The 23,694-nt window shown below is 48.6% G+C and overlaps 1 protein-coding gene across 1 annotated transcript in view; it reads right to left on the reverse strand.

Moving 5' to 3' along the window:
- Positions 1-18,900: 18,900 nt before the first annotated feature.
- The window catches only part of LOC138489454 (zinc finger protein 1-like), a 220,965-nt gene continuing 216,171 nt past the window's right edge, over positions 18,901-23,694 (reverse strand). The window contains exon 9 of the mRNA XM_069617175.1: positions 18,901-23,389. Within this exon, the coding sequence (XP_069473276.1) occupies positions 22,791-23,389 (599 nt within the window). The 3' untranslated portion in view covers positions 18,901-22,790. The remainder of the gene's footprint in view (positions 23,390-23,694) is intronic.

Below are 23,694 nucleotides of genomic sequence, written 5' to 3' on the forward strand. Positions count from 1 at the left end.
TGATGTAGTTGGTTTGCCAGGTCATATTCTCAATGTGTATTAAGAAATCTATTGCGTCTTTTATGTAAAATGGGAGGGAAGACACAAAGGGAAAGAGTGTCTCGTCTATGTACTTAGACATATTTTCAAGGGCTGAGCCCATTGAAGAGACTATTGGTCTGCCTGGAGGTTTCTTGACGTCCTTATGAATTTTAGGAAGTAAGTATATTGTAGGAGAACACAGAATTTGTCGTCTTGAGAAACTTGTAGTTGTCTTCGGTTAAAATACCTCTGTCCTCCCATATTTCAAGGAAAGACCTCACTTTGTTTTCTAGGGTTTTGATTGGATTACCCACAACTTTCTCGTAGCATTTTTTGTCATTCAATTGTTTATAAGCCCCCTTGATATAGTCTTCTCTATTCATGAGAACAATATTTCGACCCTTAGCCGAGGGCTTAATTATACAATTGCTAAGGGTCTGTAGTTCTTCTACTGCCGTCCTTTCCATGACTGACAAATTGTCTTTGTATCTAGGTTTCTTTCTCTTTCGATACTCCTTAAGGTCCATGTGATATGATAGCTTATTTATATAGCGCCTATACACAATGTGTTTCAAAGCGCTTCTAGTTACCTAGATTACTGACAGGATTAAATTTGGACTTAGATTTAAGTTTGCGTTTAGTTGTCCAATCAGTTCTAATGTCATAATCTCCAAGATCCATTGCACTCGTCACATTTGCTTTGTCCGGATGTGCTTCTTTCTCTAGATCGGCTAAGTCTGTTAGTGCTTCTAGATCCTTGATGGTTATTTCCATTTTCCCTCCTTCGTTTGGTATACGCCTATTGATGTATTCAGTGGTTGCAAAAAACCTTCTTAAGCATAGCTTACATACAAAGTGGTCAAAGTCAATGCGGGTTTGCACATAATTAAAATGTGCAGTTGGGCAAAAATTTAAACCGAGGCTCAGAACCTTTTCTTCATGATGGGTAAGGATATGGTTGGACAGGTTAATGATTTTAAGACCTTCATCCTTGGGCATATCATCTACTTCCCAGAGCGCAGCAATCTGTCCGGGATATTGCTTGTCGCATTGGTTGCCCCTCTGCCCCCTCCTAGTTTTGCCCGGTCGCCTCTGCTTCTTCCCCGACCTTGATTTCCTCCTCTTGATTGTTTTTGTTTTTGCCATCCTGGTGTAAAAGTCTCATTTTGTCTAAAAAAGTCAGACGTTTGGCTGGTTCATATATATATATATACACATCAGGGGAGCGTGTAGGGGGTGAATGAAGATGCTCTAAGGGGGGAAGGTGCCATTCATGTTTTTGTTATGAACATTTTTGACAAGTATTGACGGATAGAGTGCAGTGACAATTATAGTACATATGTTGTAAGTGGTACTGTACGAATTGAATTTCTGGTGTAGCCATAAGATAACTGTATAAACACTTCTCTGAAACACAATACTGACAGGGCATAGCCATGGGACGGACAAACCCCTAGACCACATGTGTAAAGCCCTGCCCCTGTACTGTGACAAAATTAAGAAGTACCACAACCAATGGGTAACGGAGACTAAAGGAGAGGGAATGCCCGACTCCTGGCCAGAGTGGGGGTTGTTTGACAGATGCGCATTGGACCATATGTCCACGAATTTCACTGCAAAGTAAAAGGGGAGACCATTACAGAATAGAAGGGAAATATTGGATCTCTGGAGAATGTTTGAAGGGACAGAGGCCCCTGAGGGGGATGGGGTGATACCTGACAGTAGTAAGATGACAAGTACAGAGGAGACAGGGCAAAGTGAGGAGGTGAAAAAGGGGATTTATCTGCTCGCCTCACGGCGAGCAGAAGGATACACTAACCCAACATATGTGTCCGAGGGCACAATGGTGCCCGGCCCAAATTCGGCCCCACACCCACCCTATATTGCACCCCCTGAGGTGTCCACCCATACAGGGGTTCGTGCGAGAGTCCTCAAGGTAGCATTGGCCACCACCCGTACGGAATTGGCAAGGTTGAGGGCAGCCTGCGAAACAGCAAAGGTGGCAGAAGTTCCGATGTTGTCCCCAGGAACACCCCCAAAGACGCCAGGGGATGAATGGAAGTCGGGGGACATAAGAGCTGTCAGTGTAGAATGGGAGGGGAAGACAGACAGCCTGGGGTATGAGCATGTGGGATCCCAACGAGAGGATAAGGAGTATTCGAGTGACTTTGATGACACAGAAGAAGACACAGAGGGAGGTGCAGAGATGGCACCCATGACTACACCAAGGGTAGAGAGTCTGTGGGAAGGAAGGTTACGGGAAAGGTTTGATTGAATAGCACTGACAAAGAAGAATTGAAGTAGTATTAAAAGTGGGAAAGGAAAAACAAAGTTACAAATGCTCCTGATACATAAGGGTGCGAGGTGACCCCATTATGTCCCTTAGGTGCAAATGGATAAAAACAACCTCCTGAAGGCCCTCCCACCACTTACCGCAGGCACAGGGAAATGGATTTATGCCTTTGAGAAACACACCACAGGGGGGCTCCTAGCCATAGGGGACATTAAGAGCTTATTAGGAGCTGCAGTGGGAGATCAGGCAGAGACAGTGTAGGTTAAAGCGGGGTACCCAGGAGTAACACTGAGCAATGATGCCCATGACGGGGCATCATTCAATAAGATCAGAGCACGTGCATGGGAGGCCCTGCGGCGGACATTCCCGGACACCCCAGATTTACAATCAATTATGCAATGCACAAGGGAGGACGAGGAACACACTGTGCAATACAGTCTTAGGTTTCAAAAGATGTGGAGAGCAGAAACTGGCAGCACCTGGGACCAATCCAAGTCCTTGTTTAATTTTATTGTAAAAAAAGGACTGCCTAAGGAAGCGTAGAAGGCACTTGACAAGATAGCTGGGGTGGAGGCAAAGGGATGGCCCGAGATTCAAAGCATCATAGTGCACCATTGGAGGAGCATCAAAGAGCGCGAAAAGGAAACTATTCAAAGGAGACAGGCTGAGGAAGTGAAATGAGATCAAAATAAACTTGTGAAGGTAGCAGCGCCACCCCCAGAACAGATGGGAGAGGAGGGGTGCGCCTCCGTCATAACACAAGCGAGGATGGCAGGGGTATGGGCAGACAATGGACAGGGCAGTGAGGAGGAAACCAACACTTTCCAGGGACCCAATGTCAAGGAGGGCTACAGCGAGGATGAGGGGGGGTCCCAAGGGCAAACAGGAGGGGGATTCAGTGGACAACGACCAAGGGGTGGTGGGCCAGGGCAGTGTTAGTCATGAGGGAAGTGGGGCCGCTTTTCAAGAGAATGTTGCAGCAGGCGGGGGGGATTTATAACTACAATCAACAACCCTATGGATGCCCCCCACCTGGGTATCCCACAAGGTCCGGTTCAGGGGGATGTCCTTAATCCCATATGAGATTCACCAGGCCTATGCGCAATTGCCTTTCCAGATCCCTTACCCTTACCACCTGCCACACCAGCCCCACCCCAACCAGCCACACCAGCCCCACCCCAACCAGCAAGCACCAGACAGCAGACACACATTTACCACTGCACCTAACGGAGCAGCAGCGCCATACCAGGGAGCAATGGTGGTAGGGGGCAACCCCTTCTCATTCCCGGGGAAAGACACCTACCCCGACTAGGACAGCCCACAGAGAGCGCTTGCATTTCCAGTCCTGTCAATGACCTTAAATCCAGAAGAGGAACCACTGGTGGGGGCAGAGATAGGAAATAAATAATTCTTCTTCATGGTGGACTCAGGAGCAGAGAAGTCGTGCACTAGTGAAGGAAACCTCCTGCTAGCAGGAAAAACTCTCCACACGCAGGGATTCTCTGGGGCTGTGGTAACGGTTCCATAAACCAAGGATTTAGATGTCAAGGTGGGAGGGAAGGTTGTACGAGCACCCCTCCTTTACTCTCAGATTTCCCCTTTCAATCTGCTGGGTAGGGATCTGCTTAGCAAATTGAACATGACAATATCCTTCACTGACATGGGAATAGTTTGCGCCACCCCCAGTTTGTGCTTCCTCCGAGCAATGCTGGTAATAAATGCTGTGGCCAGTGAGATGGTAGTGAGAGGAATACCTGTCAACCCAGACATGTTTGTTTATGGCATCAGAGTGCTTGCACGGGCTGTACCCCAGATTACCAGAAAGGAATGGAAAGTACCTGCGGATTTCATTTTCCAACCTGTAGCGCTTCCCGAAGTGTTTGCTGGCACCATCTTGTCATTAGATGCGGAAAGGTTTGCTCGTGTCTGCTAAAAAGATTGTGGTACTGGGAACTTACACCATGGCTGCCAATGGTGCACTGTATTGCGTATTGACCCCAATGTACCCCTACAGGAAGTAACAGACTAGGATATCTTTGGAGATGGTAATAATGATGGGAAATTCATCCTTGAAATTTGTATTCCCTGTGACATAATGGTACAATACAGGAAAGTGCAGAGCCCCATCTTAGCCATGGTCCGCAGACCTCTGCCATTCATTGAAAGTGACTTGCAATACGTCCCCCCACATTTATGGACTACAAACCTGCATGATGTAGGGATGTTAAAAGAGGTAACACCTGTAAAAAATACACTGAAACCAGGAGACATCCTCCCGTGGGTCAAACAATACCCTCTGTCCAGGGAAGCAGAAGAAGGGATTCAAGAAACTCTCCATGGCCTGCTGCAGCAAGGGATTATAGGGCCCTCCACTTCCCCATGTAATAAGGCTGTATACCCTATTAAAAAGTCAACAGGGGGCGGTTCCTAACCCAGCATCCATTTTATGCAGCATTCCCAAAGAAGCCACCTATTTCACAGTGGTTGACTTAAAGAAAGCATTTTTCTCATTGCCCCTCCAGCCAGACTCGCAGTACCTTACAGCCTTTGCCCTTGGAAGAAAGTGCCATGAACACCGTCGCTTGCCCCAGGGGTACTGCGAAAGTCCCAGTATTTTTATCAGGATACTGTATGAAGACCTAGGGAACATTCAGGGGCCCAGCATGATCAGTCAATAGATAGATGACCCACTGGTCTACTGCGACAGCCAGCAAAGCTGGTGGAGGGACTCCATCACACTAATTCAGTTGCTAGAAAGGAAAGGGTACAAAGTAGATAAGAAAAAGCTCAAATACTGCTTAATGGAAGTGCTCTTATTAGGGCAACTTATCTCCAAGGATGGCAAAAGAATAATACCATGTGGCCTAGTGCGCGACGCTCGCAGCCTGAACTCTCATCCCTAGAGCACTTTTACCACCTTGATACTTTAGGTAAGCTCGTACGTTGGGATCATTCATATTGGAGATGGGACTGAAATGCAATTGTGTTAAATGATGTTAATAATTCGACAGGGTACCTTACTGTGAGCCCAGCACATTGTCTGTGCAGGAACCAGCTTCTGGACACTGCCAATTCAAACAAACAGTTGTTCCAGTTATGATAGAGGGAATGACGGATTGTGTCTACTCCCTACTTACCATGTCAAGGTTAGTGTTTATTGGTATATTTTTTCAAACGATGTGTTGGAATAGCAAGCCCAAATACACAGGAAGGTCTATATACGACTCTTGGATATTCTACAATTATGTGGCATTTGACTCCTGAGCAGCCTCTTGTAGTCCACAAAAGTAATTTTTGCCTTTCACTTATTAACTGCAAACTTGAGAGAGTTTCATATGCCTGTTTCATTCTAAATTGAATATATCTATTCGTTGGCACTGTTTCTGTCCATGACCCAAGTCCACTGGAGTTTAGGACATCAATTCTTAGGGGTAGCACTTTTCCTGTTAGACGCCTACGGTTTGCTTTAGAGATCTGTACTCTGGGTGACAGCAGGATATTATTGTTTTTCGTGTATTGGTTTTTTTATATACTGATTTGTTATGTTGTTAATATTGTGCATTTGGTTTTAATTACACCATGTTTCCATCTATAGATAAGGAATTCATAGGTTTATGTTTCCTTCTTCTAGAATGTAATTTTTATCTCCTGAAGAAGACGTCACTACAATAAAGAACAAACGTCGAAACCGGTAGAGAGAAATTTGGGATGAGGTCGTGGTTGAAGATTCTTTGGACCCATCTCAATTTGTCGGCCACTTATATTATCTAGTGTGGCGATATGGACTTCCCATTCTTTCTATACATTTATTTGATGATTTATATGTCATGATTTTTATAGATTTTAGATTTTGTATTCATTGTTGTTTTGAATGAGTGACTTGATGAGTGATGGATGTTTGTGGACGAATGGCTGCACACGTTTGAATAAAATTAATTGTATTTTATAGATGTGTTCTTAAAAGTTCTTTTCCTGCTGTGTCATTTTTCACAGTAAGTGCAGATTAAATCATGATTCAAGTCATATTAAAGATGTATCAGGTCTAATAAATTCCTTTGATACCCACCTTCAAATTGTATCCTTTGGATGTTCCTTTCCGCAATAGTGCGTGCCAATCATAGGCCAATTTCAGTCAAAGAGATGCAAAAGTTCTTAGGGCTCTGCACCTATTGTAGAGCTTGGATCTTAGACTACGCAGCGTACCAGACCGCTCCTATGGGGCCTCAAGGAGGCCCAAAAAGAGGGCAGCACAATTGGACGACAGAAATGATGACAAGTTTCAATGATCTAAAAGAAGTAATTTCAACAGCTCCTGTTCTTGCCATGCCTGATTACACACAGGAATTCTACATTTGTTCTCATTCAAACGGCACACTCGTGACAGAGGTGCTCCCCCAAAAGAGTTCAATGGGCCAAAAACCTCTAGCGTACTACAGCGGCACACTCGATTCTGTCATGCAGGGACAGTTTGCTTGCGAACAAGCCCTCGCTGCCGCAGCCCTCGCAATTAAAAAAAGTTCAACAATTTTTATGGGGTGCTCAGTCACCTTATACGTTGAGCACTCACTCTTCGCAATATTAGAGCAGTCAAAGTCCACACTCACCAGCAAAGGGCATCAGCATATGAGATAATACTGTCCAGCCCACATAACTCTGTTGTGCGGTGCCGAACAGTAAATCCCGCCACATTTCTCACCGAGCCATGCACAGCTGAGGACAGGAAACAACATGATTGTGCATCATATGTAGGGGAGTGTGATGATATTCCCAAAGTCAAAGAAAGTGTGTTAGAAGAACGGTAAATACTCTTCGTTGATGGATCAACATGAATTGACCAGGACACAGGTGAAACGCATGTCGGGGTGGCAGTGGTGCATCTAGAAGAGCCAGAATATTAAACACTGGTTATGAAAAGATTAGCAAGGCATTATTGCGCCCAAGCAGCAGAATTCATAGCACTGATAGAAGCCCTGCGGGCATCTAGAGGATGCTATGTACCATTTATTCACACTCTGCTGTTGTCACCACCACAGTGCATGCAGGTATGTTCCGCTGGAGAAGGAGGGGTTTCAGAAGGGACGATGGCTCACCAGTACAACATACAGCTTTACTCAACGAAAGGGGGGAGTGTTGGGATGGAAATGAGCCTATCCCACCCCCCTAGTAGCTTCCAGGTAATCAAACACCTTATGAAGTGATGAAGCATACAAGGGGGGAGCAATCTGCACTGCCAGGCCGTAAGTAGAGACATTACAGCACTTATAATGATGTGTTTTATTTATATTTATAAAGCGCTCACACAGCCCGCAGGCATCGAGGCGCTGTTACAGGAATTGTTTGTTTTTCTTAGTTGCATAATTATTTTTTATTTTTTTTGTCTTAGTACATATTTATAACGCTCTTAAGCGCGGACCCGGGGATCGAACCTGTTGTTGCTTCGTGTCGTCTTGCTTCCAAGGCAGGCACGCTGTCGCTGAGCTATCCTCCCGGGTACGGTTGCAGCCCTTATAGGTAGATGTGCGGCACTAGAAGGACCATAGTCTATGACTCCATTTTGTATTATGCCCAGAAGGGATAAGCTGCAGGCTAGACAGCGAAAAAACAGTCAGTTTAAGGTTGCGCTTCACCATACTTCGTGCTTTTCCTTAAACCATCACTTACCTGCTGTTGAACATTGCAGTAGCATCCATCTTCCATCCAGCCACGTCTCGCGTCTCACAGCTGCACTGAGGCCGCATTTCCATCTAAGGGAAGAAAACAGAAGAGAGACATTATTGCGGGCATAAATAGGAGCAACATAAAAAGACATTAAACAGAACGAACAGCATCACAAGAGCTCAAGAAGGATTTACCAATCATAAGGAGAAGCATAGTCGCAGCTGGACTAGACTAATCCTTATCAGGGATCAGTGAAGGAACTAGATCCCATTTGGCGCGCCCCTGCCAGAAGTAGCAGGATGGAGAGCTTATCTTCCATAATTCACAGGTGAGCTTTATGGGCCGGCGTATATGCTCACAGAAACCGTACTTTGGGGTGAAGGGTTCGAGAGGTACAACAATCACAGATTGGTGCACTCACACACTCTTATCTCCACGCAGGAGCAGTATCACCACGTACCACTGCTCACAGCTTTTCTACTGAGGGAGAGGCCTGAAGGGGGCGATTCAAGTTCAGGGAGGGCTGCAACCGTGCCCCAACGCCTCCGCAGAGACCAGGTGAGCGTAACAGCGTGGCTGTGTTTCTGTCTTGCATGAAAATATATCCCTTGTAACACGAGGTCCAGAGAGGGATAAATTAAAGATCAAAACCCAGGGCAAAGACCTTGAGTGCAAGAACTGCGGTATCAATAAAGCCCTGAATATGGGGGTCAGCGTGACTGTATTTTGTCCTTACTTCTCCCTGGCACCATTTCCTGTGCCGCCTCAAGTGCCTGCCACAATAAGTTAATATTCAGGCTTAGCAGGTTTAGTTCAGATAGGAACAATGTATTAATGCGTGACCCGACCTTCACAGCAAGGATGAACCCAGCCGACCCACCTGGATCCTGATCGCGCTGGCATGGCCTGCCCCACACAGGTGATGAGGGGCTATGAGGGGGCTGATGGGTGGGTGCAGGAGTGAGGTCAGCACTCTTTGGAATCTCTACTGGGGCCAACTATGGTGTGGCCGTCCCACCACCTGCCATTGCATGTATTGTGTCTCCTGTATGGCTGATGGAGGGGCCACTGGGCGGCGATGTGGGGACGGTGGGTGTCACAACGCCTGCCACAGGTGACACAGTGGTGGACTCCTGTGGCCTTGCAGCCTCCTTCCTAGTCTTCCTCCCGCTGTTCTCGCATCTGGTCTGTGCAGTTGTGGAGATGGATGCACTGCCAGCAGTGGAAGTGTCCTGGGCAGTGGAGGGCACTGTCTCTTCAGCCTGAGTCGACTGTGTCCCTGTTGGGTGGATAATCACATGCCGTCAGTCATCTTGCATACATTTAAGTGGGGTAGCAAGACACTCATGCAACATGTGGTTTGTTCATACTACACACATTTTGTATCATGGTCAGGGGTGATTTCAGCAACAATGGTGTCCTAAACATTAGGACTCCCACCCCCGGCACACCAATATGCTGTAGTGACAGCCAACAATTCAAATATAATGTGACTATTGTTTATAGACAAAATGTTTCAGGCAAAGAATTCACAACGCAGACTTAGGGTGTTCAAAAATGGCTTCTTTATATTGTATTTGCAAGGTGCTCAAATCGTTTCAGGGAATCAACCCCTTCTTCAGGAGCAGAAATACAGCTGTAGATATTAATGAGATATCATAACATTAAATAATTCATGATGACTTTCTACATAGAAAATCCACATATAACATTTTAGTATCTTCATAATATAAACAATTAACCTGCATGGATGCTTCTCATGGTTCCATGGCTTCGCATGCACATTTCCCCTACAGTACACATGCATTACTACATGATGCCACCTTCCTTGGTACATATGTGTGGTTACAGGGGCCTGGTACTGATTGCCATGTGGTTGCCCATTACCCTGCCAATCATTCTGATATATGATGGGGGGTGCATGCTTTTGGTCAGTGTATTGCCATGGGAGTGGGGACTGATAGACTTACTGCCATCACCTTGGCTTGATGCTCCTGCTTCCACGCTGCCAATCCACTTGATCTCCTCCATGTCGAGGGTGGAGTTGGCCTTCTCCTCCCACGGTGTCAGGCAAGGGGGCCCACAAAGTGATGCCTCCTGTGGCCAATGTCTCCTGCCAGTGTTTGGACAGGAGGCTGCAGACCCTGGCCTTCAGGTCATTCCAACGCTTCCTGTAGTCCTCACTGTCCAGTGGGACTATGCCGACAGCCATCAGCTTGTCACAGATGCCTGCCCAGAGTGCTGCCTTCCTCTGCCGTGATGTTTCGTGATGCAGAGAGCCATATAGCTCATCGGCATGGGCCACCATCTTATCAGTGAGAACCTGCAGCTCGGCCTCACTGAAAATCTGCTTTCTCAAGTGCAGGTTTGGCACCTTCCCTTTGCGTTTGTAATTGGTTATTTATAACACGCTTAATACCCAGAAGTTTCTAAGCACGAACCCAGGGTTCGATCCTGTTGCTCCACGTTGTCTTGCTTTCAAGGCGAGCGTGTTGCCCCTGAGCTATCTTCCTGACCTCCCTTTCCCCTGGGACATGATTGCACTCTTATCTGGGTGTGGATGGCTACAGGAAGTGGCGGATTTAGAGTGGATTGAGTTTTTTTTTTTTCAACAAATCTTTTTATTTGATTTTGACAATAAACAAGCATCTCATAAACATAAGTTTGGTTAGCGCAAAGTGCGTCCAGAGATGAAACGCAGCAAATTAGGAACATAACCAAATGGGGACCAGGGGGGAACAGTGGGAGCAGGGGGGGTCGAAAATCTGGCAGGGTTGCTGCAAGTCATGGGGATAACTGCTGATTTCCACCGGGAGATCTGGCTGGTGAGCGTCTGAGGTAGGAGAGCCTCGGGGTGCGCTTGCTGAGCGTCGGTGCTTCAGCTACACATTGCCAGAACCCGGGGGGAGTGTTCCATGAGGGCCTCTGGCCGGGGTTCGGGATCCACTAGTCATATTTTGACAGCTAGCGGAGGGAACTGCTCTGCGTAGTCCAAGAAGGGGGCCCAGGTGTCATAGAACTTGTTCCTCTTTCCCAGGCGGATGGCGGTTATTTTTTCCGACACTGCAAGTCACAGCATTTGGCCCACCACAGGGCCACTGGGGGCCCTCTGGATTCTTCCACAGTCTGGCTATGGCGATCTTTGCCACCGTGAGGAGCTGGGTGCACAGGTTTGCCAGGTTGCCGGTCAGTGGAAATTGGCCATCCCCTGTGCTACCTAATAAGATTATCCCTGGGTCCCACGGGATTGACAGGCCGGTGATCTGTTTGATAAGGTCCAGGATCTCTTTCCAGTATTTCGTGGCCATCTGGCACGACCAAAGCAAATGGAACAGTGTGCCTGTGTCTGTGCATCCTCACCAGCACAGCGGGGAGATCGCTGGGTTGCTTTTGTTGAGGGTCTCCGGGGTTAGGTACCATCTGTAGCAGGATTTGATTGCCCCTTCCTTATTTGTGACACATTTCGAGCTCTTCAGGACTCTGTTCCAGATCTGGCCCCATTCTTCTCTCTCGATTGCTCTGCCAATGTCCCTTTCCCATCTTTCCATATAGGCCTCCTTTTTGTTGGGGTCTCCTTTGTCCAGTAGTCTATACAGGGTTGATATTTTCCCTGCAGGGGGCAGCGCTGTGAGAGTTCTCTCCAATACCGTCGGTTCTCGGCTGCCTTGCAACTTCATTGACCCATGTGAGAGCCAGTCTCGAAGCTGCGCGTAGCGGAATCTTTCCGATTCAGGCACCCCAAATTTGCTCTTACATTCCTCGTAGGTTAGCGGGTTTCACTCCACATAGAAGTCCCCTACGTGTTTCAGACCTCCCGCCTTCCAGTAGTCGAAATTGTTCGGCGCCTTGCCGGGGATGAAGTCTGGGTTATCCCAGATCGGATATAGTGGGCCAGTTGTGTTCCTGCAGCCCCATCGTCTAGCTGCCTTCCTCCAGTTTTCCACAGTGTTCTTGGTCGCAGTTAGTAGTCCCGCATTTGGAGGGTCAATAGGCCTTATGATGTGCAGGAGTGGTTCTAGGGGGCCGCCACACCAGTCCTCCTCTAGCTTTATCCAGCGCGGTCTGTTGGAGTTTAATGTCCTGGTGAAAGTCGGTGTGAGCTGGGCCACGAGGCAATACCTATCCACCTCTGGGGCCCTCAGGCCCCCCGTTTCCCTGCTTCGGAGCATAACCCTCCTGGCTATTCGTGGCTTCTTCTCCCCCCCAGACGAACTTCAGGATGTTTGCTTGGAGCTTCTGCAGGTCCTTCCTGGGGATGGAGATGCGGACGGCCTGGCAGTGATAGAGGAGTCTAGGCACCAAATTCATTTTTACTGCTGTTATTCTTCCCAGCCACGACACCTCTTGCTTTTGCCATCTATTCAGGTCTGACTGCAGCTCCTTGAGTAGAGGGGGGAGGTTTAACCTATACGCTTTCTCTATTTTGTTTGGGATCTGGACCCCCAGATAGCTGAGTGTGAGCAGACCCATTGGATGGGGTGGCTGGCGGCTAGCGACTCAACCAATGCTCTTGAAGTGTTGATCCTGACGGCTGTTGATTTTTTGAGGTTGACCGAAAACCCAGAGGCGGCTCCAAAGTTAGCCAGTTCGCTCCACAGGGCCTCCAGGGATGTTTTGGGCTTGGGGAGGATCAGTAGGATGTCGTCGGAGTACAGGGCTATTTTGTAAGCTTCCCCCCTCACCGTCAGCCCGCCTATCAGGGGTTTTTCGCAGACTCTGCAAGCAAATGGCTCCATAGACAGGGCAAAAATGAGCGGGGATAGAGGACAGCCCTGGCGCGTGCCCCTGGTGATCCGAATCCTGGGCGATATGTTGCCATTCAGTCTCAGCGTTGTGGTTGGGTGCTGGTAGTTGGCCAGGGTCCATTTACGGAACTTTGGGCCGAAGCCTAGCTGTTTTAATGCAGCTTCTACATATCCCCCGTCCAGCATGTCAAATGCCTTGTGCGCGTCGAGCGACAGGACTGCCATCTGCTCCCCCGTCCTGCCCGCCGATTCAATGACGTTTAGGGTGCGCCTAATGTTGTCAAAGGTACTGCGGCCTGGGATGAACCCTGTCTGATCTGGGTGGATTAGTTCTGGGAGGAATTTTGCCAGTCTGCGAGCCAAGATATTTTAGAAGACTTTGGTGTCATTGTTCAGTAGGGTGATCAGTCTGTATGAGGAGCAAAGCTTTGGTTTCTTTCCCGGCTTCAGGATTAAGACTGTTAGGGACTCCTCCATAGAGGGGGTGATGCAGCCGGAAGTTAGGAAAGAGTTATACAGTGATGCGAGATGTGGAGCCAGGATGTGGGCGTACTTTTCGTAGAACTGGGGCGTTGTTCTTCAGAGATCGAATTGTGTCTGATACCTCTTCCATGGAGATAGGGAGTTCTTAGGAGTCAAGCTGAGGGAGTGGGAGGGCCTGTCGGATTGCTGCAGGTACTGGGATTGTGCTTCTTTACTCGTGGTGGGAATGGACATAATCCTCGTGTGGTGCTCCGTGATGATATCCAATTTCTCTGTTTCTTTGCAACAGGGCTTGCCGTTCCAGTCTTGTAGGGTTAGTATCCTGTTCCGGGAGTGTAGCTTCTTCAGTTTCTGCACTAGCAGTCAGTTGGCCTTGTTGCTGTTTGCATAGTAGTATTGTTTTGTGTAGGCTAGCACCCGGGCTGTCCTATCTAACAGGTGCATTTCGTGCTTCGCCTTTGCTTTCTTGAATCCCCTGCCTATTTTCACAGATTGGTGTTTCTTAAATCAGGATTCTAATTCCTCCACCTCCGCCTCCGACTTGGAGAGTTCGAGTTGGTGTCTCCTCTTATGTGCCGCTGTGCAGTTGATGGCCACTCCTCTGATGACTGGCTTCATTGCGTCCCAGACCATGGCTTCTGAGGTGCCCCTCGCTGCATTCTCCTTAAAGTAATTTGTGAGGGAGTCCTGGAGTTCGCTGCTGGATGCTATATCTGCCAGAATATAGTCTTGTAGTTTCCAGGACCTCTGCGGAGGTGCTGGGAGGCCCTCGACTCGCAGGCGGGCTAGGACTGCGGCATGGTCTGATATTACTCTACAGCCGATTTGTATGTCCTCAATACAGGGGAAGAGTGCACTGGACACCAGCAGAAGGTCTATTCTTGAATGGCCTCTGTGAACATGGGAGTAGAATGTGTAGTCCTGGTCCCCATTATGAGCCAATCTCCAGGTATCGATGGTATCTGTGTCCCTTGAGAACTCTGCCATTCCCAGTGCCCGGGAAAAGTCCTCCCTGTAGGGCGGCAGTGTTTTGTCTGGGTTCGGTTCTGGGGTGAGATTGAAGTCTCCTCCAATTAGTAGGCGCCCTTCAGCAAAGGAGGTGAGCACGGGGAGGATGTTGCTGAGAAAGTGGTTTTGTTCGGTGTTCGGGGCGTATATCACAGCTATGGTTACTGGGGTGCGATCAGGAGCCCCCTAAGTAAAAGGTATCTCCCCGCCGGGTCTGGCTTGACCGAGATTCGAGTCAGTGGCACCGCACGGCTGAGGAGGATGACTACCCCCCCTTTTCTTCTGGCCCAATGAGGCGAAGAATTTCGTGGGGTATTGTCAAAAGTTCACACTCTTCTCGTCTGGTTCCAGGAGGTGAGTTTCTTGGAGGAACACTATATCTGCTTCCAGATGAGCCAGTCTGTGTTCCACAGACTTTCGTTTTCTGGGTGAGTTCAGCCCCTGTACGTTCCATGTTACCAGGGTGAGTTCTTTAGTGGTCTCCATAGTCCGGGAGGAGCTGCGAAGGAGTTTCTTTAATTGCCTCTTCTGGTGCTCCCTGTAGATCATCAAGTTCCTGTTCCCCTGCCCGTGTTACCCCCCCCAACTCAAACCAGGTCTTAAGGGCCATCCTTCGACCAACGGCGTATCCGGCGAGGCCAACGCGAGGCCAATGCAACCGACTAATTCAGAGGCAATTCAGAGGCAACAGCGCCTCGGCTGATATGTGGTGAAATAGCGGGGTCTGATATTCTGGCATCCCCTTGTGCCTTCTGCTACTTGCATGTTCTGCGCTCTGCATCGGGGGTAGGTTGTGGGCCCCTGATTGGAGCTTATCGTATGGGCCCTTCTGTGTGAGGTGTGCTCAGCCCGTGCCCTTCTGGTAGCTTTTGGGCGGTGGGCCCCGGAGCCTCCGCCTCTCCAAGCGCATCCGAGCGGGATTCAGATTCCCAGCTCGTACCGACCTGGAGGGTGCATCCTTGTCGGGATCGTTGTCGTCCACTTCCGGGTTTAAGAGCTTCACAGCCTCCTGTAAAATGCGGATGAGGCAGGATGTGCCCTCCCAGGTAAAATCCAGGGCCGTGGGGAACACCCAGTGGTAGGTGGTTTTCTTCTCCCTGAGCCAGTCCGTGATGGGTCACAGTACCTTCCTCTTTGCTAGCGTGGTGGTAGCCAGGTCCTGGTACAGGGAGATGGAGGCATCCCTGAAGAGGATGCGGGGCGAGTCCCTCGCTTCCCGCATGATTTCCACGTTGACTTTGTAGAAGTGTACTCTGGCTAGGACTTCGGGTAGAGTGGCCTTGTTTGCTCTTGTTCTTATTCAGTGCATCCTGTCCAGGTCGAGTGGAGCCCCGTCCGGGAGGGTTAGTATGAATCGGAACAGGTCGTTGATGTAGGGGCCTAGTTCTGTATCCGAGACTGTCATTGGAATCCCTCTCAGACGGATGTTGTTCAGACGGGAGCAGTTTTCAGTGTCTTCCTGCTGAAGCTTGAGGGCTTCGCATATGGCCTCAAGTGCTGTGATCCTGTATGCTCCCTCCCCAATCCTGTGGCTGTGTTCGCATAAGGTCGTCTCCACCTCTTCCGTTCTCACCTCCACCTCCCCCATTCGTTTATCCAGGGCCGTGATCTTTTTCATAACCTCCTCTGTGCCCTTCTGGTATTCCTTTGTGAGGGTCTGTAGCAGCTCCTGCAAATCCGATTTGGTTACTGCCTGCGCCATAGGGGTCGGGTCCGCCTCTGCGTGTGTGCTTACCGCTAGTGTCTGAGCGGTCCCCCTTCCTGGGTTTGTCGGTGCTCGGGGTCGCTAACAAGGTTGAGCTGTCCGTCTGCTTTCAGTGTTTTGGCCATGGTAGGCGGAGTAAAAGTAAGAGTTTCTGTGGCCCCTCAGGGGGTGGGGGTTCACTTGTGCCCCTGTGGTTCTGTCTGGCCTGGGCCTCCCTCAGGGGGGGATCTTTAATTCATTGCTGGAAAGCCGACCAGGCGTTTAGTGGGGCAGATCCTGAAGATGCAGTGATGGGATCCTGGAGGGCTAGTCCTGGGTACTTTGGGGCTGCCCCCGGGGCTTGGCTATGGGTACTCGGAGGTTAAAGTTCTGGGGGGACTGATCTTGTGTCTCCCGGAGTAGTGCAGTCCCTGGGGATTAGCTGAGGCTTGATAGTGGCTGCACGAGGGCAAGCACTTCGGAGGTGTAGGGTCCCAGGGGGGAGATTGAGTCACAGCGCCGTCTTGTGCTCCTGTGGTCCTCGCTCAAACTGGGCACAATAGCGGAGGGGGGGGGCCCAACTCCCTGCCAGAGGGGAGTCCCGCCGGTGCTTGGTGGGGGGAGCCCAGAGCTGCAGGATTTGGGTTCCCCGGAGCTGCGTAGTTCCTGGGGCTCAGCTGTGGCTGCCCCCTGGGGATGGCTCTTCAGAGATGTCGGGTTCCTGGGAAAGGAGTTGGGTCACTGGTCTGCTGTGGGGGGGCTTCCAGGATCAGGTCCCCCCGTCCGCACCAGGCATTTCACCTAACCTGTGGCTGGTTGCTGATGAGTCCCCAGACCAGGACCGCCGCCATAAGACCCTCCAGGTGGTCCAGCGATGATTCTTACGGTCTGTGGCAGTCCCGCTGTGGGGGGACCGCCCTGGGGGGGGCACCGGCTACTGGGCTCTGTGGGCTGCTGTTTCCGCTTTGGTACGCCCGTCAGCAGGGGCTGCTGGGGGCGCTGCAGGTGCTACTGGACTGCTGCTGGGTGTTGACTGGAGGTTGCGGGGTACCACCCAACCCTCCAGGTGGTCCAGCGATGATCTTTGTGGTCAGTGGCACAGGCCCGCAGTGAGGGGACCGCCTAGTGAAGGGCACCGGCTGCTGGGCTGTGTGTGTTTCTGACTCGCTTTGATGTGCCCGGCTGCCGCTCCCTCTCATGGCTAGCACAGTGCTGCAGGGGGCTCCGCCGGCCCCGCCGCACTCCAGGCTGGGCCCGCCCAGAGCCACAGGGAGCTGACCTCCGCCGGAGGATCTGGTGAGGCTGTGGAGAAGTCTGTGGGCAAGGGAGAGAGGGGGAAAGCCCCGCTGGAGCGGCCTCAGCCGCCAGAATCCACCTACTCCTCAGGGGTCATGCAGGGGGTGGGGTGACTCCCCAGAGCCCGAGGGCCGCTGATTTTGGCTTCTGCTGGGGGGTCCACAGTGCCCCCGAGCACCACTGCTCGTTGGAGAAGCAGAGTTCCACCCGACTAGGGTCCGTTGGAACTCTGCTCCGGGGAAATGATCGTTCTCACATGCAGGGGCGGTCCTGGCTGTTGATCCGAGCTGCTGCTAGCTCCGGGGTCTTGGCCCCGGTCCTATGCAGCGGAGGTCCTCCATCTTGTCTCTTCCGGCGGGCGGAATTTCACAATGGCTGCACCGCAGGCTCCGGAGGATGTAGGAGGCTGAAAGTGCCCCCGGATGGGTCCCTGCATATGCGGGACCGTGGGCGCCCCTTTGCTGTGTGTAACGTGCTATTTCACCGCTTTTCATAGTCTGCTGCGTGGCACGAGCCAGGAGTTCCTAGAGAGCCACTCCAGCCACCATGGCTCCAAGCCACGCCCCTCGTGGATTGAGTTTTTTAAAATGCCACCATTCCATGTACTGGCGATGACACTATTTCAGTCGGCAGCAATTCTTATCTGTTTATCTAATCACTGATTTTCTGTCTGCTGGTACTGAGCACTAAATAACTGGTTTTAACATGAACTCCGGAACATCTGTGCTTAGATGCAGTTTATTCTGTTTGAAACACGTTACAAATGTACCAAAATCAAATAATTCTAGCTCTAGGTGAAGTGACCAGCCCAAACCATCATGCTCTAGCTCTGGGCTAAGTGACCATCCCAACCCATCATGTTCTAGCTCTAGGCTAAGTGACCATCGCAACCATCATGTTCTAGCTCTAGGTGAAATAACCAGCCCAAACCATCATGTTCTAGCTCTAAACTAAGTGACCATCCCAACCCATCATGTTCTAGCTCTAGGTGAAATAACCAGCCCAAACCATCATGTTCTAGCTCTAAACTAAGTGACCATCCCAACCCATCATGGTCTAGCTCTAGGTGAAGTAACCAGCCCAACCCATCATGTTCTAGCTCTAGGCTATTTGACTATCGCAACCTGTCATGTTCTAGCTCTAGGCTAAGTGACCATCCCAATCCATCATGTTTTAGCTGTAGGCTAAGTGACCATCACAAACTATCATGTTCTAGCTCTAGGCTAAGTGACCATCCCAACCCATCAGGTTCTAGCTCTAGATTAAGTGACCATGCCAACCTATCATGTTCTAACTCTAGTCTAAGTGACCATCCCAACCTATCATGTTCTAGCTCTAGACTAAGTGATTATCCCAACCTATCATGTTCTAGTTCTACACTAAGTGACCATCCCAGTCTATCTTGTTCTAGCTCTAGGCTAAGTGACCATCTCAACCCTTCATGTTCTAGCTCTAGTCTAAGTGATCATACCAACCCATATGTCCTAGCTCTGGGCTAAATGGCCATCCCAACCCATCATGTTCTAGCTCTAGACTAAGTGACCATGCCAACCTATCATGTTCTAACTCTAGTCTAAGTGGCCATCCCAACCTATCATGTTGTAGCTATAGACTAAGTGATTATCCCAACCTATCATGTTCTAGTTCTACACTAAGTGACCATCCCAGTCTATCTTGTTCTAGCTCTAGGCTACGTGACCATCTCAACCCTTCATGTTCTAGCTCTAGTCTAAGTGACCATACCAACCCATCAAGTTCTAGCTCTAGGCTAAGTGACCATCCCAAACAATCTGTTCTAGCTCTAGGCTAAGTGACCATCCCAAACTATCATGTTCTAGTTCTAGGCTTAGTGACCATCCCAACCCATCATGTTCTGGCTCTAGATTAAGTGACCAGCCCAACCCATATGTCCTAGCTCTGGGCTAAATGGCCATCCCAACCCATCATGTTCTAGCTCTAGACCTAGTGACCATGCCAACCTATCATGTTCTAGCTCTAGGCTAAGTGACCACCCCAACCCATAATATTCTAACTCTAGGCTATTTGACTATCGAAACCTATCATGTTCTAGCTCTAGGCTAAGTGACCATCCCAATCCATCATGTTCTAGCTCTAGGCTTAGTGACCATCCCAACCCATCATGTTCTGGCTCTAGATTAAGTGACCAGCCCAACCCATATGTCCTAGCTCTGGGCTAAATGGCCATCCCAACCCATCATGTTCTAGCTCTAGACTAAGTGATTATCCCAACCTATCATGTTCTAGTTCTACACTAAGTGACCATCCCAGTCTATCTTGTTCTAGCTCTAGGCTAAGTGACCATCTCAACCCTTCATGTTCTAGCTCTAGTCTGAGTGACCATACCAATCCATCATTTTCTAGCTCTAGGCTAAGTGGCCATCCCAAACAATCTGTTCTAGCTCTAGGCTAAGTGACCATCCCAAACTATCATGTTCTAGTTTTAGGCTTAGTGACCATCCCAACCCATCATGTTCGAGGTCTAGATTAAGTGACCAGCACAACCCATATGTTCTAGCTCTGGGCTAAATGGCCATCCCGACCCATCATGTTCTAGACTTAGTGACCATCCCAATCCATCATGTTCTAGCTCTAGGCTAAGTGACCATCACAAACTATCATGTTCTAGCTCTAGGCTAAGTGACTATCCTAACATATCATGTCCTAGTTCTATGCAAAGTGACCAGCCCAACCTATCATGTTCTAGCACTAGGCTAACTGACCATCTCAACCTATCATGTTGTAGTTCTATGCTAAATGACAAGCCCAACCTATCATGCTCTAGGCTAAGTGACCAGCCCAATCTGTTATGTTCGGCCTCTAAACTGCACTATAACTTACAGTTTTAAACAGCAGCTAAATTCTAGTAGCTTCTGCAACTATAAAGTTCTTGGTTCAGTACCCAATATCTATATGTCTATCGTGGCTTCTTTATACTGGAAAGTAACACAATCCAGATCATAGCTTTACCAGGACGGACAATTTGAAAAGAAAACTGCACACTATAACTCCTGCTCTGTAAAGGATCTAACATTGAAAATGGTTGATCATACAAGATCTAAAGAAGATCTAACAAATGACATCGATTTTTTTTACTCATTTTGATTGATGGGGGTGACCAGCTTACTATCGGTTAGCCCCCCTATCTAAATAATTGCTCATAACTCCTGCTCTGTAGCGGATCTAACATTGAAAATGGTTGGTCCTACCTGATCTAACAAAGATCTAACAAATTACATATGTTTTTGTAGTATTTTTGATTGAGGAGGGGTGACTAGTTTACTACAGGTTAGCCCCCTTCTCTAAATAATTGCTTATAACTCCTGTAGTGGATCTAACATTGAAAATGGTTGATCATACCAAATCTAACGAAGATCAAACAAATGGTCAATTTTATGATTGAGGGGGGCTGGCTACGGGTTGCCCCCCCTTCTAAATTATTGCTTATAACTCCTGTTCTGTAGCATATCTAACATTGAAAATGGTTGATCATAACGGATCTAATGAAGATCTAATAAATGACATACATTTTGGTCAATTTTTTTGATTGAGGGGGGCTAGCTACAGGTTAGCCCCCTCGCCCCCACCAAAGAATTGCTTATAACTCTTGTTCTGTAGCGGACTGAACATCAAAAATGGTTGATCAAACTGGATCTAACCGAGATCTAACGTAACAGATAATTTTTTGTAAAATATTGTGAAAAGGGGGGGCTAACTGGGTTGAGGTGAAAGGAAGCACATCAGAGACAGTGAGTTATGTTCAAGATCCCAGCTCTGCAGTGAGGATGTGCAAAAAACAGGAGACAGTTATCACTCAATCTTCAAAACATAGAGTTCTAATAAAGAACTAAAGGGCCAACATGCTAGCAGGGACGATGTCGACCCTGGACGCCATGTTGGTGGAAAAACACGCCACTTTCCATTGCAGCCAGTGGCTCCTTATCCACAGCCCTGGCGAATTCGGGACACCAATCACAAGAACAGGAAACACTAATCACAACAGCAAGCAGCGCGGAGACAGTATCCAGTGGTGGAAATGCACACTAACTAATAAGAGATTTATGTGAGAGAGGAAATGTGTGAGGCAGTAGTCAGCTGGGTAAGAACAATGGAATGAGAGAAACATGCTTAGTTGAAGGAAAGTATGTTAATGCTGATGAGGTTGCGAGAAGGGATAGGAGAAGCAAAGGACCAGTGAATTTGGGAACCAGAAGAGGGAGATGGTGGATACTTCAGCTTAGTCAATGCCATATGCTACCAGCAGATCCAGGGTGTGGCCAGGGGGATCTCCATCTTCATGAGGCCAATATCGAAGGTAATATTGCCATTATAATCACAGGTTTACAATTTGCTTTAGAAAAAAACAATTACATGAGCAGTATGATATATTTGTTTTGCTGGATTCATTTTTCTGGTAGTAAAAAGACTACTAATTGGATGGCTCTTGAGCAGGGGTGCAGGTGCAGACGTAGCAGAGAAGCAACAAGGAGACAGGCAAGTATTTAAGTTTAATTTAGGGATGGCAGTGGCATGAGACAGTGGGGGAGGTGCAGGGAGAGCTAGAGCTCCTGGGTGCTAATTAAAGGTAAGTAGTAGTGACAGTGTGGCAATATGAATGATCCCATATCCCAGTTGTTTTCTATGCATTAAGTAAACACTCTTGTATACTTGCACGCCACAATATACGTTGTATTACTCTTCCACACTTGTGCTACACCGTCTCGCCTGCTGTCCATGTTGTACTTTGCTGCTTCTTCCTCTTTTTATCTATTAGGGTCTACATCACCTATTTTGGAAGAGGTTTACATGCATTCAGTGATGGGAAGGAACCCCAATCAGGGCACGCTAGGATAATGCTGTATGATGTAAGAACACCACTCTTTCATTTAGCCTTCCAGTGTCCAGTGCCCAGTTCCACATTCTGCAGCTTTTAGAATGTGGACTTCATTCCTCCTCTGATGTTGTCAGAGTTTACAGGGGTCTGGACTAAATCCACAGCAGGTACTTTATTTTATTAATGAAGTCCAGCACAGTTTCAACCACCTCAGTTGGGGTTTTGGATGACCTCTCAGCATTATTGCCAGATTAAAGACCTTACAGCGCACTGTGCACGCCTAGGGCTTGTTCCCAGAATAGCTCTTCTGAGGGCGGAGCAGATGCAACCCCTGAGTGTCCAGTTATCACACTCCATACACTAGTACAGTCTGTCTTCTGTGTGTGGTCACTGATGTGATCTGATCTCACATTCTTTGCACCCACTCTCCTGTAAGGACCCGGTGATGCCTGCTCAGAGTTGCACCGATAGAGCTTCTCACCGGCATGAATCCTCTCACAATGTGGCATAATCGATGAGTGACTGTACCTTTTACTGCACTCTGTGTGTGCACACTTAAGGCTTCTCTCTCGTAGTCATTCAATGGCTGCTCAAAGCTCAGAGCGTGATCCAGACTGAATCATTTATTGTACTACGTGTGCTAATAGGGTTTTCTCCTCGATGAACCATCTGGTGGCTGTACAGATGTGAACTGTGAGCGAAGCTTTCCCCACACTCTCTACATTGGTACAATCTTTGCTGTGTGTGGGATCACTGATGTTGTCTCAGATTTGATCGCTGAGTAAAGTGCTTACCACATTCCATGCAACCATAGGGTTTCTCCCCTGTATGGGTCCTTCGATGCCTGCTCAGAGTTGAGGGGTCGCTGAAGCTTTTTTTGCACGCTGCACATTGATAAGGCTTCTCCCCTGTATGAATCCTTTGATGCTTGCACAGATCTGAGCTCTGAGTAAAGCTTTTCTCACACACTCTACACTGGTATGGCCTCTCCCCGGTATGGATCTTCTGATGGCTGTACAGGTGGGACTTCCGAGCAAAGCTTTTCTCGCACTCTATACATTGATATGGTCTGTCCCTAGCATGGACCTTCTGATGCCGGTACAGATTTGAGCTTGCAGTGAAGGCTTTTCCACACTCCATACAGTCATAGCGTTCCTTGCCGATGTGTAAGCTTTTGTGTATGATGAGGTTGGGCCTGTTGTTGAAACACTTCCCACAGATGCTGCAGGGAAACGTTTCTGCCTTCCTGTGGATCTTCATATGTATCAGGAGTTGGGAGTTCTCGATAAAGCTTTGATTGCAGTACATGCATCTTCTAGGGTTCATCTGCAGGCTCATGGCTCCCTTTTCTGTTAAAAGAAGCAGAAATTGCATGTATTTTGTTCTGTCATCTTACAACCTAAATATCAGTATAACTAGCCCAACACTACTAAAACTGAAGCCCTCTACCTCCAAGCTCATAATTACCCACGTAACCCTCCACCCCCGTCCTGCTATCCTTTGCCTGTGACTTCATTGTTCCAACTCTTAAGGCACACAACCTTGGGTCCTATTCACCAGTGAACTAAAGATACAGCAATTAATTACCCCCACTGCCACATTGGCCAGATTAAACTTGTATATTCTATTCACAAGATCCATCGCCACCTCACTT

This window comes from Ambystoma mexicanum, chromosome 9 (assembly GCF_040938575.1).
Source record: "Ambystoma mexicanum isolate Mex_15411 chromosome 9, UKY_AmexF1_1, whole genome shotgun sequence".
NCBI lineage: Eukaryota > Metazoa > Chordata > Amphibia > Caudata > Ambystomatidae > Ambystoma > Ambystoma mexicanum.